General features: G+C 50.5%; 1 protein-coding gene across 1 annotated transcript; it reads right to left on the bottom strand.

The window, feature by feature from the left end:
* Positions 1-216: 216 nt before the first annotated feature.
* Positions 217-1,025, bottom strand: LOC124664892 (peroxidase 64-like). Its single transcript, XM_047202311.1, has 2 exons — positions 956-1,025; positions 217-794 (listed from the first exon to the last, which is right to left on the bottom strand). Exons 1-2 carry the CDS (start codon positions 1,023-1,025, stop codon positions 217-219), a joined length of 648 nt encoding a protein of 215 aa, XP_047058267.1.
* Between the last annotated feature and the right edge of the window lie 12,125 nt (positions 1,026-13,150).

Genomic DNA, 13,150 nt, shown 5'->3' on the forward strand with positions numbered 1-13,150 from the left:
ACATAGGAATACAGTGTCAGTACCTATATCTCATACTAGACCATTGCTGTCGTGGCTGGCCGGCCTGACTTGCTGATTCGAAGTTTTAATTGGTTGTACTTTTGGTTCCCACACGGCAAATACATCACAGTTACACCGTACGTGGAACACAATCAGAAGGAAAGGAACGAAATACGTACACCTATATATGATTTGTAAGGTAAAGGCAACGGCAGGCTAGTTGTGTCGCCTGCAGTTGGCTCTGATCTCGCCGGGCTGGTTCTGCGCGCTCATCCTGAGCATGGAGCTGACGAACGCCTCGAAGAACTTGCCCTGCGACGCCGCGTAGAGCGCCACCATCCGCCGCGTCTTGGGGTGCGTCAGCAGCGCCTCGTCGGACGCCAGCAGCCCGCGCCCGGTCTGCAGCATCTTGAAGTAGGCGTTGTCGAACGCCGCCGACGTCGGGTCCATCCACGCCCCGGCGCCCTTCGCCGTGTTGTTCGCTGGGCACGCCCTCCGCAGCGCCGCCGCGAACGACGGCCGCAGCGCCGGGTCCGCCACGCCGGCGCCGCCGCTGCCGCCCGGGAAGCCGCGGATGCGGGTCTCGAAGGAGGAGCAGTGCGCGAACCCCAGCGTGTGCCCGCCGGAGAGCACGACGAGGTCCTTGGCCGACAGCCCCACCGCGTGGAACGCCTGCTTCAGCTGATCGAAGGTCGCGCCCGAACCGGGAAGCAACGAGGTGGTGAGCGACACCCGACCGTCACCGCGGCCTATAGGGACCGCCCAGGACGGTCCGCGCAAGACACGACGGCCGCCTTGGCGTTGTCGAAACCAAATCCGGCCCAACGCCACCTCTCCTCCCGAAGGCCGAAACCAAAGCCACTCCCTCGGTCCCTCCTCGCTCGACCCACCCCCTTTCCAATCCTCCCACCCAACATCTCAAAAAAAAAATCCTCCCACCCAACCAAACCCTAACCCGGCACAGCCGGCGGCGCAGCAGATCCCACGGCCCCGCGCCGGGCTTGCTCGCCGGCGCGGGCGTGCATCCCTTCCCTTCCCTGCGCGCCGCTCCGTCGAGCTCGCCAGCATCACCGCAGCGCTACAGCGCTCTCCAGCTTCGCACGCCTCGCACGATCTGAAGATTTCCGCCGCCGCGGACGCTCTCCAGCTTGCCCCTAAAGCGCCGCCGGCTTCTTCGGTTCAAGGTCTGATTTTTCTGGCCAAGAACCAGCACACGTCTGAGTTGCGGTGCTGGATCCGTCGGTTGGATCTTCTCAAAAGATGCTTGAAAGCCAGCGACCTGGGTTCGAGGAATCCAAATACGAGGATTAGAAGATGGTGAGATCCACGAGCACGCCGCCGCCTACGCATACACCCACCACGGTAAGTACCCTGCAGCCCCCATCCTCCCCTCCCCTCCCCTGGCTGCGTCCGTTTCTCTGAATTCCAATCTCTCAACTTTACAGTGAAATGGCTTCATGTATATTCCCTGTAACTATAATCTTGTTGTGGCATTTAGGTTGGAGCAGTACAACGAATTCTGAACCAGATTTTGTGCTTTCATCAAACTGAAACTTTCATGATTCTCCAATTCCCAGCTGAACGTACATGTATACTGTTACGTCCTTAATTTCCTCTCTATTTCATATCACAATTAGTAGCGATACAGGCAGATTCGAATTGGTAGTTGGGGATGGAGAGGACAAAGTTCAGAGAGAGTTCAGAGAGAAAGCAAGTTCAGAATTGACTTCATCCATTCTCCTGCTTCCCGTGATTGCGCTAGTTAAGGTCCCACACCTTGGGATCCAGACGTGTACTGGGCTGTCGAGTCCGACGTGGCCGCTCCTTGATCTTGTCTTCAGTCTCTCACTGTGGCCCTGCTCCAGCTGTGTCCGCTTCAACCCTGGCCTGCCTCTCTGCTGCTCGCCTTGCCCGCCGGATTCTTGTGTTATTATTGCGAGTTTCTATTTTTCATGCATGTCCGTCAGTTCGGCTCTTGATCGGATTCTTGTCCCTGGTCGTAGTAGAGATTGCATTGTGTACTCTTTCTAATTTCAGTTACAAGATTACCTTGACCATTTAAGCTAGTTGTGCTTATTCCTAACCATCATGTTCCTTTCTTTTTATGACCAGGCTTTGACACGTTCTGCATGTGCATGGTTTTCACTTCCAGTGCCTCCTACTAGGGAATATTCCATTTGGAGGAACCACTTCATTCCATTCCAGTTTGCAACCGAACGCAGGAACGGGCTTTGGGTGCGGAACGGTTCCATTCCGTTCCACCCCATCCCCAAACCGAACACACCCTAATGGAACCAAGGATGAAATTCCCTAGGTACCAAGGACTGCTCCTGCTCTTGAACTTGCTGACATTGATATAGCAATGGTAATTACTGGCACTTAGGTACGTTAAGGCATACCATCTTAGTCATGATGTTCCATTGGTATAGTCTCATATTCAGAAAGTTAAACTTGTTCTCCTGATTTTTTCTGTTAGTTTCAGTAAATTAATCAGGTCTTGATAGTTTAAGTACTGTGCTACAGGAGCAAAACTAATCACAAGGATTGTATGAACTGCAGAAATATATACTGAAATTTTCCATTAACATTACTCAAATTTGCTTCAGTAATTGTTTATTGCATTTCAATGGAGTAGTGCAGTGCCTAGATGATTGACATCCTCTTCTTGTTCTTCAGGTGGACTAAAATTTAGATCTGGAAGCACCATTGTTATTCAGGCGCGACCTCGATGACCTTGGGACGTGGCGACAAGCGAGGAAGTAGTGCTTGGCCTGCAACTGACGTCCTTGTGATCTCCTGGCCCTGGCCCTGGCCCTAGCACCTCCTGGCGAAGCCCTGGACGAGCTTCTGGCTAGGGAATGGCGGCTGGCTTCAGGGAACTTGAGTGCAGCTGGGTGACGCCCGCTAATGATCAACCTGGAGGTGAACAAGCTCGCCGGATCGATCAGACCTGGAGTGCAGCTGGGGACAATCCAGTGAATCGATCGGACCAGGAGTGCAGCTGGGCGACGACCGACGATCTAGTGGATCGATCAGGCCTGGAGTGAAGTTGGGCGACGAGCCTGTGGATCGATCGGGGCGATCGGAGCTGGATGCGCGCGCGTGGATCGTGTGGCGAGCTGGGCCACGTGTGCGCATGGATGGGGAGGAACGAGTCTCCCTGGGGGAGGAGGAGATGGCCGGGGGAGGATCGATTCCGGTGGAGATGAGGAGCTGGCCGGTGGCGGATTGATTCCGGTGGCGGACGATGGGGAATCGAGATCTGGATTCGAATTGTAGATAGGGGTATCGATTTCTTTTTGTAGCGTTTCACCTGGTCGGAACAGCTCCCCGACGTCTTATATTTCTAGACGGAGGGAGTAATTAATTAATTAATGATCTCTCCAAGACCAAATCTGGCCCAACGCCAGCTCTCCTCCCGAAACCAAGCCCACTCCCTCCTCGACCCACCCCCTTTCCAATCCTCCCACCCAACCAAACCCTAACCCTAACCCGGCAGAGGTGGCGGCGCCCCCCACCCAGGCAGCAGCAGATCCCACGGCCCCGTGCCGGGCTTGCATGCCGGCGCGGGCGTGCATCCCTTCTCTGCGCGTCGCTCCGTCAAGCTCGCCTCGCTGCGGCGTCGTGCATCTGGCCCTGCCGAACCCAACCAGGACGTACGCGGCGGCGATCCATCCGCAGCAACAACCCGACCAAGTCCTTGCCGTCGCTGCTGCTCTTCCTCGTGGCCCGAGTTTGCCGGCTCACGCGCCCCATCCGTGGTAACCTCCCGATCTGAGCTCCTCTCCTCTCCACACACACAAAAATGCAATATTTACTCTACTTATTTTTCTCTAGCGGGAAAAAACTAATGCCATATTTCTTCTTGTTCACCGTCCTGCTTCTGCAGCTCACGACCAGGATCTCTCACACTCCAATCATGCTTCTACAGTAAGTAAGCAAATCTTGCTTCCTCCACACACTCGTCCTGGTTCAAAAGTACTAACCAAACGGGAACGCTTCCACATTTTGTTCTTCAGGTACACCGGGGTTGCTGTTTCGGTGCTGCTGTCTACTGCCGTCCACGTCATGCCGCTGCCGGTGTGCTCCCAAGGTCTCTGTCTCAACCCCCAAACCTATTCTCCTTTAGCTGTGTTTGTGTTTCTGCTTTTCTTCAACCGGACGGACGGACGGACCAACCTATCGGGCTTGCTGCGAAAAAACTACCTCCATACCAACATAGCTGTCGAAAATCTGTTTAGATTCGCATACGAATCTAGATTCTAGAAGCCTTCTACTGTCTAGATACATACAAGTCTAGACCAAATCAGCGGCACTTATTTTGAAACGGAGGAATTACTTTCTTTCTTCTTCTACTACTGGTACTAGTAGTAATAGTCATCTGAGCACGTGCCAATTTGTGGGCAAAGCTTCCATTAACTTTGAAAACCTGCTTCATGCACTTCCATCACCTACTCATACCCTTCTACATCAGCTCCGAAAACACTCACTGCCAGGACATTCTACTAGAAACCATCTTGTTTTTTAAATGTGCCACATATCCTGTAAGATTAACTTGTTATTATTCATGCTTTAGGTCCATTTTCCTCAGGTCACTGTCCATTCCCGTCGCCGGCGCCCTCTGCTAGGTGCTGCGGTGGCGTTGCTCTCCACCAGGGCTACTGCTAGGTGCTACTACATTCTTCGACTCGGACCTCCACCACAGCACCGCGTCCACAATCCGGACAACAAAATCCAAGGTCTGAAATCTGCATGTGACTTCCTTCCCCTCTACATGCTTCTATATATGGCGAACGAGTCAGGTTATGCTTCTAGATTCATTGGTAGCATGTGCGTGTGGTTAGTAAGTGGATGAATGCAGATTTATATGGGATATTGCTATTTGCACGTCCAGTTTATATTATATCTGAATTGACTCAGCTTTGGTCAGGTTATGTTCATGTACCGGTGGTGGTGGTGGTGCTGCTGCTGCCGTCGTGTCACCCAGCTGCCCCAGTTTTCTTCGATTGGGACCTCCTACAGCACCGTGTCCCCGCTCGGTGAGTACGCATGACTGCGCATCTTCCCTTGACCTCACCTCCGTTGCTCTATTGCTGATGCTGCGCTTCTTCTTTGTGCTTGTTCATTGCTACCAGCTGCTTGCTTTGTAATGTTTCAGCGGTCAAAAGGTTGGAACCACCACAACATGTAGCAATCGTTTCCTTTCCACGTTATGTGATGTTTGTTGTTGACTTGCATCAGTCGGTAGTCTTGGCTGAAACTTGTGATCGAGCCTGGGAAGTGGAATTATATATCCAGAGCTGACAATTTATTATCAGTCATTTGCTATTTGATGCAAAATCTCCAGAAAATCAGTATGGGTCGTCAAAATGTTGAATGAAGTTGCTGATTGATGTTCTGTTGATATATGAGCTTAACCATGTCTTAGTTACTTGCTTCTTAGAATTCCCGAAAATGAACTTGCAGCAGCAAATTCGTCCTTCTTCCAATCTGAGCTCTCATCTGAGTCCAGGGCCTCAATAATAAAAGATCTCGTCTTGTTCAAGCTCCTGCCTTCTCGTGCATATGAGAAGGAGCTCGGTCACTAGTTGATCTTGCTTTTCTCTCGTGAGCCTGGACAAATGCAACACTCGTGTCCAATGCAACTAGCAAAAATATTTGAGATCCCACACATTCTCTGTACCTTGGATGTAAAATTAACCTGCTCACATTTCAAGTCCTGTCATGCTTATAATACAGTGTACACTGGAAAACTATTTGAACAGAGTACTGCTTCTCTCACTTGCAGCTCTCTAGTTGAGCTTAATCTGTGTATTTTGCATTAATTCCCTTTCAGTTTATTTATGTCTTCCTATTTCCTCCACCTAAACTGTATCATCATATTATTACTTATGTCTGTAAAGAATGCAAATTTCCGTTTCACCCAGATAGTATCACAAGTTTGTTATACAGTTTGCAAGTCAATATGAGTTCTTCAATTGGACACTGACTAGCAAAATTACTTGTTGTTTGTATTCTGCAAGAATAACTTCTTACTCATGATTTGATTTTGATCAGGTCACTGTCCTTTTCAGGTGGTGTTGCCCTCCGGTGGTGCTGTAGTACCGTGGTGGTGGTGTTCTGCAAATGCTCCTGCTGGTGCTGCCTGCATCCACTAATGCCTGTTGCCCCTGGCTTCTTCGACTGGGTCTATCCTACAGCACCGCCCCCCCCCCCCCCGAAGAGGAGATCCTTCTCTTACTGTTACTCTCTATTTTCCTTGAACTGCGCCATGTTTGCGTAGAAGTGAGGTTTGATTTTCTTTTTACTACCTTGTTAGTCTGTGGTGATGATAAATGTCTGAATATCTATTCCTTTGTTGTATGTGTGTTGCTTCCAGAGCCCAACAATGCTATATTCCTTCGTTGCTATTGACTGGCATGCCTTGATTGGTCTGGTTCTCACTAGACACTGTGCTCTGTTTTGGTCTTGTTGACTTGATTAGGTTATCTCTCTAGTAGATTGGCTACTGTTTTGGTTTAATTTATGCATTAAAAGCATTGTTAGGTTCAACTGATTGATTGTAGCACAATATCGATGATTTGCTCAAATACTAGACCTGGGTAGGTTTGCTAGCTCTTTACTTGTTTTGTTGGAGTACAATGATTGTTCTTTAGCAGCAGCGAAGCAAACAAAGTTTACATATTGCAAAAGGGTTTATTTGTTGCCAATCACGTGGTTTCTTTTAAGACACAGGTTTTTGGAGTAATCAAATCATTTGACAAGTTCCAACCTATTTATGCTTGTATGAATTCAAGCTTGTCTAGACTGATGTGTTGCTTTTTTTGGATAATACTAGCTGATTATTAATCAACTACTTGTTGTACTACTACTATTTAACATCTTATTTTGCAGCTAGATTAATTAAGTAACCGTGTGGAGATAGATTTCTCCCATCTATTTTTTTGTAGAACCATTGGTAGCACATGCCTGTGAGGCTGTAAGTAAGTGGATGAAAAGCATTAGCATGCAGATTTTGTACACAATACCGCTATTTGCACGTCTAGTTTATTTGCATGCTGATCTGATGGGGAAGTGAAGTTAGTTCTGCGTATGTATAGTTTAGACCAGTTCAGATTGGTAGCTAGAAATGGACAAACCTGAAACCCTATTCATACGGTTGAATACAATTCACTTGCTGTTAGTCAGCTGCCATTTCGTTTGGTAGTTGCAAACGTGCAAATGATATCTGCACATGTATGTCACATGTATAAGAATCTTGATCCGCCGGAATTTATTTATTTTACGATAGCTTGATAACCCATGATGTAGTAGCTATTCCACATACATAGGTAGCATGGGTAATATCGCTGTGCCGTGTGTGTGTATAGTCGAAAGCCGCCATCCAAATATATTTATCTACTATTGCGAAACTTGCTATGGAGGAGCTGACCATCATTTTTTTTTTGTTTTTGTCATTGGATAACAGGTAGCAGCTGGGGCCAGATGCATCGCATTGACCTTTGGAGAGCTGGTGCTGAGACTGGCCCTCCGGTGAAAGATAAACCCCCAGATTCTTGGAAGGCGCTGGTTGGTGATGCTGTCAAGATTAATGTTGATGCCAGCTTCTCCAACTCCTCTTATTCTGGAGCATCTGGGTGTTTGATGAGGGATGCTGGTGGGAACCTTATTCAGGCAAGATCAAGGTGGTGGGCTTCGGCGCCTAATGCTCTTGTCATGGAGGCTTTCGCTTTTAGAGATGGGGTGAAGATGGCTGTTGACCTGGGGAAGCAGGTGGTCATTGTCGAAAGCGACTGTCAAGTTCTGTCCAGGCTTTGGGAGGAAAGGAAAGACGACCGATCGGAGGTTGCCTCTGTGTTGAAGGAGATTGAGGAACTCAGCAGAGTTTTCATCAGTTTTAAATTCCGTTTTGTTCCCAGAACTGCTAATGTTGCTGCTCATTTGTGTGCTAAGAGTGCTTCGGCTTTGAGACAGAGGTGCATGTGGGTTAACATGATCCCAGATTTCCTCGTAAATTGTCTACATCAAGATTGTAATTCTGCTACTGATTATTATTAAGAGAAGTTGTTCATTCGCAAAAAAAAAAAAAGATATGTCACCAAGCGATGTCTGTTGGTCCCGATTCCCGAAGCAGCAGCTAGGCTCCTAGCAAGCATCTTGATTAGCTTGATGTATATGGTCGCAATGCATGGGCAACCTGATGCATGTGTTGTTTTGCTGATCGTCCCAAGACTGAACTGTTTGCTGTGTGATCTGGGTGTCCGAAAAACCAAGAAGGTCAACCCGAAAAATTTAATTTTCTGTGATCTCAAGTTGATTGCGTAACTATTTTATCATGTTTTTCCTCTCAAAAAAATTCCCTGACTTTCCTGTAAAAAAAAGAGAGAAGTTGAGCTGCTGTACAAAATGCACTTGGGCCAAGCAGTGCTAGCTAGAGTGTGTTGGGCTCGATTCCATTGTTTCAGCTTAGCTGCCTCGGCGGGAAATGGAAATTGCCTAGGTAGAGTCTTCCCCTCGAAACTAGGACCAGTCTGGCTATCCATGCGTGCTACCAAAGTGCACTCAAGTATAAAAAAGATGGCAATAACAAGTGAAGCAACTCACAGGCCGGTTAATAAATCAGCAAATCCAGACCTATGGACTGGTGCGGTTAAGGAAATTCTACGGGCAATCATTGATTGAATTGGTTGGCTGAACTCGTTTAATAATCGGGAGTCACCTCTGAGTCCGTAAGTTTTTTTTTTTTTGGTAAAACTTGCCCCTAGTGTTACTCTTTTTTTTTTTCTTGAGGTAGTGTAGCGTTACTCTTAATAAACAAAGAGCTAGTAGCTCTTCACATCAACTGAAACGAGTCGCTATTGACACCGCTAATGTCCAAAAAAAGGAAAGGTCTCATGCCAAAATTTTCCAAGACGGATAAAAGGTATAATTTAACCTCCCATCGCGTCGCCTCCTCGTAGGTGGTTCGGCGGCACAAACCCTAGCACCACTCCTACACCTGTCCATCCCTGTCCTGCTGCTGAGGAAGGTGGTAGCTAGCTGTCACTGCTCCACGTTGAGGTGGGGGATTCTAGAGTCTACAACCTCACGCGGAGAGGGAGTCGTCGACCTAGATAAGATCAAGTGGCAAGCGTCGGTGCTACATATCTGAAGATGGTTGCTCCCGTCTCATGTCTATGTGCTTGCAGGTGCGGAGGTTGCCTCGATGGTCTTCCGGCGAGCATATCCGAAGATGGTTGCTCCCAGTCTCATGTCTCACCTCCCCAATGAGCGGCGAGGGCAGCGTCGACCTAGACATGAGTGCCAAGTGTTGGTGCTACATGTTGTGTGCTTGCAGTGCGGAGGTTGCCCCAATAGGCTTCCGGCGCCATACGTGAAGCCCCAATGGGCGGCGAGGGCGGCATCAACCTAGAGATGAGTGGCAAGCGTCGGTGCTACATGTTGTGTGCTTGCAGTGCGGAGGTTGCCCCAATGGCTTACGGCGCCATATGTGAAGATGGCTGCTCCCGTTTCCCGTCTCAACTCCCCGGCCCTGGATCCCGACAACATTGCCTCTTCTAGCGATTAGGGGGATTGGGGGGGGGGGGGGGTTGTGCCCGTGATTTGAAGTGCGGTGGCATGCTCGAGTACTTATTTTATGCTAAGAAACGGTTATTGCCATTTCCCGTGTCATCTCGACGTCGTGGCGGCATGTAAGGGTCTGTATTTTTAATGCTTCTATTCACTTTTTTTTGCTATAATACGCCTATTGGGGCATGACTCCCATTTGTAACTTTTGCATACAGCCTCCGATCTAAGCGATTCCAAAGGTGTTGGCAAGGTTTCAAGGAGCTATGCCGTTTCACATTTCTACTTTCATAATTTGGTCGTTTCCTCATAAGTGCGCTGATCGATCTAGGCTAAGCGAGCAGAAAGGCTATTTAGGCCTCAAACGCCCCCATGTGTTTGATACAACAAAAGTGATCAGACTACAGCGAAAATTGAAAGAACAATTAGTACTTGTCATTTCATGTGCGACCTCGTCGGCGTGGGGGCATGCTAGGAGTCATTACTTTATGGCAGTATACATTACGTATAATTTCATGTGCCCTCTCGTCATCTTGGCGGCATGCTAGTATGGAAACTTGGAGACGGGTCCTTATTTTATGATAGGAGGCAGTACAGGGTATAGGCGATAATTATATTAGAGTTCACGGGAGTGTGCATGCATCGATGGGAATGTAGACTTGCAACCATCTACACGGGAATGTAGACGTGCAACCATAGATGGGAATGTCAATACATTATGGTAGTACACTACTGTTACCTATAATTTCACGTGCCATGTAGTGTGCATGCTAGTTTTGCTATGAAATTGGACATTCGACTGATGAATTCCTCGAAATAGGCTTTCGCCCCGCTTTATAAATAAAGCCGCAACGGCCGAACCGATACAAGGTGGTGAGGAGAACCTCTTACAAAGAAGATCAAGAATAAACAAAAAATAACACGAAAACCAAAACTTTCGGCGACATTGAAAACGGTCCGAGCTGCAACGGAGCTCCACAACGGCGACCCCAAGAGGGTAACGACACATTACGCCGCCGCCGTCGAGACCGCAAGGTCTAGGTTTTCACCCGGAGCCGTCACACAGGGAGGATACCCACAACGACGCCCCCAGGAGGGTTGCGACACCCGCAGGCATCGCCGTCGCTGGCGCCGAGGCGCTGAGCTTTCGCCCGGAAGCATCCTCACACCACGCCTGGAGAACTTAGCCGCCCGCAGCCCCCGAGGTAGGTTTCCAAAACAAGATCTGGGAGCTACAAAGCCAAAGCGCCGCCAACCCCAGGAACACCCATCGTCCGCTCCATGCCATCCCCATGACCGAAGAGTGGAACCACCACCACCGCAACGTTGCCCGCCGTAGAGCCAACCGTGCAGTCCACCTTCCGGGGTCGCCGCCCCGGCATCCCACGAGCTCGAGCCCATGGCCTAGCCAACACGCGGCAACGTCGACGGATTTGACAGGGCAGTCCAACACCATAGCTAACAGTCATCAGGGCCAACGCCAGCTAGGGGAGGGGATCCGCCTTCCGGCACACAAGGTGCCCGCCGTCCGGACGCAGTAGCACTGCCAATTAGGCCTAGATCAGGCCCGGTCGCCTGCCAGGCGCCCATGTCGCTAATGCGATCCAACTGCAGCTCCGTGCCGAGCCAACCCATGCCGCCACCGGCCCACCATGTGTTAGGCAGACGCCAAGAGCGGCGTCACTGCGACCTCACTCCTCGCAAGACGGCCCCGGCCGAGACCGCACACCGCCGCAAAGGAGCACCCCCGCCGCAACGCCCGGGGACATAGTTGCGCGTAATCGATGCCACCACGCCGCCGATCAAGCCCGTCACTTTGTCGGCATCCAAGAACTCGCCTTTGAACACCGGCAAGAACATCCGACGACCCACCCTAGCAAGATAGGGGATGAACGCAGTGCAGCCCGGAGGGTGCCCGACCGGCGGTGGCCCTGCCTAGGCCCGCCTGGCCATGGACAGTGCCCGCAAGGCTCAGATCAGGACCCAACTGGCCCTTCGTGTGCCACGCCGCCAGCCTGCCCCCTCCATGGCAGCGCTGCGCCGCCTGCCCTAGCTCGCGCTGCGCCGCCACCGCCATCGCCTAGAGGCGCCGCCGCCATGCCTTGCCGCCCTGCCGCCGGACCGAGTCCCGGACGCCCCGAAGAGCACCGCCGCCGGCCGTGTCTGCCCCGCGCAGAGCCCCGCGCGGGGGTGAGGGGGAGGGTGGGGCGCGGGGTGAAGCTAGGGTTCGCCCCGGTCGCCCGCGGGGAGCGACGCGGAGCGAGGAGTTTTTTTCCGTCGCAGATCTGGAGGAGAAGGTCCTTCGACTGATGAATTGAAGGTGCATGCAGGAGATCAAGCTCACGTTTAGTCAGTCAGCTCAGGCAAGTCTCTACAGGCAACTTGCATATCTCAGTTCGCCTAGATTGATCGGTACGCCGGTGGTGTGGACTATCACCAGGGGTGGCACGACCTACGGGAAGCGGCACCATCGACTCGATCTTCTCAACCCGAGAAGAGGAGGCATGATGGCGTGGGCATCGGGTAGTTGAGGCGGCAAGGGAGGCGTGACCGCGTGACATGATGTATTGCCTCGGTGACGTGTCTTGATGTGTTGGCGGCGATGCGAGATGATGACGCGCGGGCGTTGAGTTTCCTCGCCATCTCACTCGACTGCTAGCATCACTTCCACTGGTGGCGATCCTCTAAGAAAGTGAGAAATTCAGTTAGATCGGATGCAGCGTTTTATTTGGTTTCAACGATTGGCAAGACAGGCATGATGATCTTCCTCGGTGACCAACGCGACGCAGTGCCCTGAATTGCCGTCCACGTCTTTGTATTTGTACATGTATTTCCTCATGTATTTGTACTTGCCCATGATAATATCAGCGTCACATGCAAGCCTCGTAGGCAAAATAGAGTTGACATGCTGCATATTGCTGCTTCCAAGCCTCGTCAGCCTGCACCATGATCTACGGAGACACATGGAACCAAAATTATAAAGTCATGCATGCAAGCACATACTGGAATGTGTGCATATACGCGTATGCACCGGACAAACCAGCGCCCGGCCGTGAATACATGTCCGCTGCAGATATTGTGGCACATGTTTGAGACTGCCTGATGTCTATTAGAACTGATCTTGTTATTAGTTCTATTGTTAGATGATTATAGATATATATATATTTTATCTTTGCAGCCTAACACTAAAATCTGCGGCTGTGTACCATAGAGACGTGTTTGTTGCGGATGCATGCATCGTCTGTAGCTCTACTACCCGAGTTATGTGGAGGACGTTGAGAAAGAAGAAGTCTGGCATGCGCTGGCTACCAGTGATATGCATGGACTTGGTATTAGAGCAGTGTAAATTTGAGGTCCGAGTCTCCATCGCCGTCAATCTGTGCCACAACGACGAAGGAAGATGTGTTGCTCAGTAAGTGCGCCACCGACGGTAAGGAGGTGACGGCCAATGTGTGGAGGCCATTGCCATGAGGAGTTCACCGATCATGTCCGAGTCATCGACAAGATGAATCATAGATGACAAAACATGAAGGCAAGTCACCGGCAAGTTGCAGCACCGGTGTCGAGCATGAAGGCAAGCATG

This window comes from Lolium rigidum, chromosome 6 (assembly GCF_022539505.1).
Source record: "Lolium rigidum isolate FL_2022 chromosome 6, APGP_CSIRO_Lrig_0.1, whole genome shotgun sequence".
Taxonomy (NCBI): domain Eukaryota; kingdom Viridiplantae; phylum Streptophyta; class Magnoliopsida; order Poales; family Poaceae; genus Lolium; species Lolium rigidum.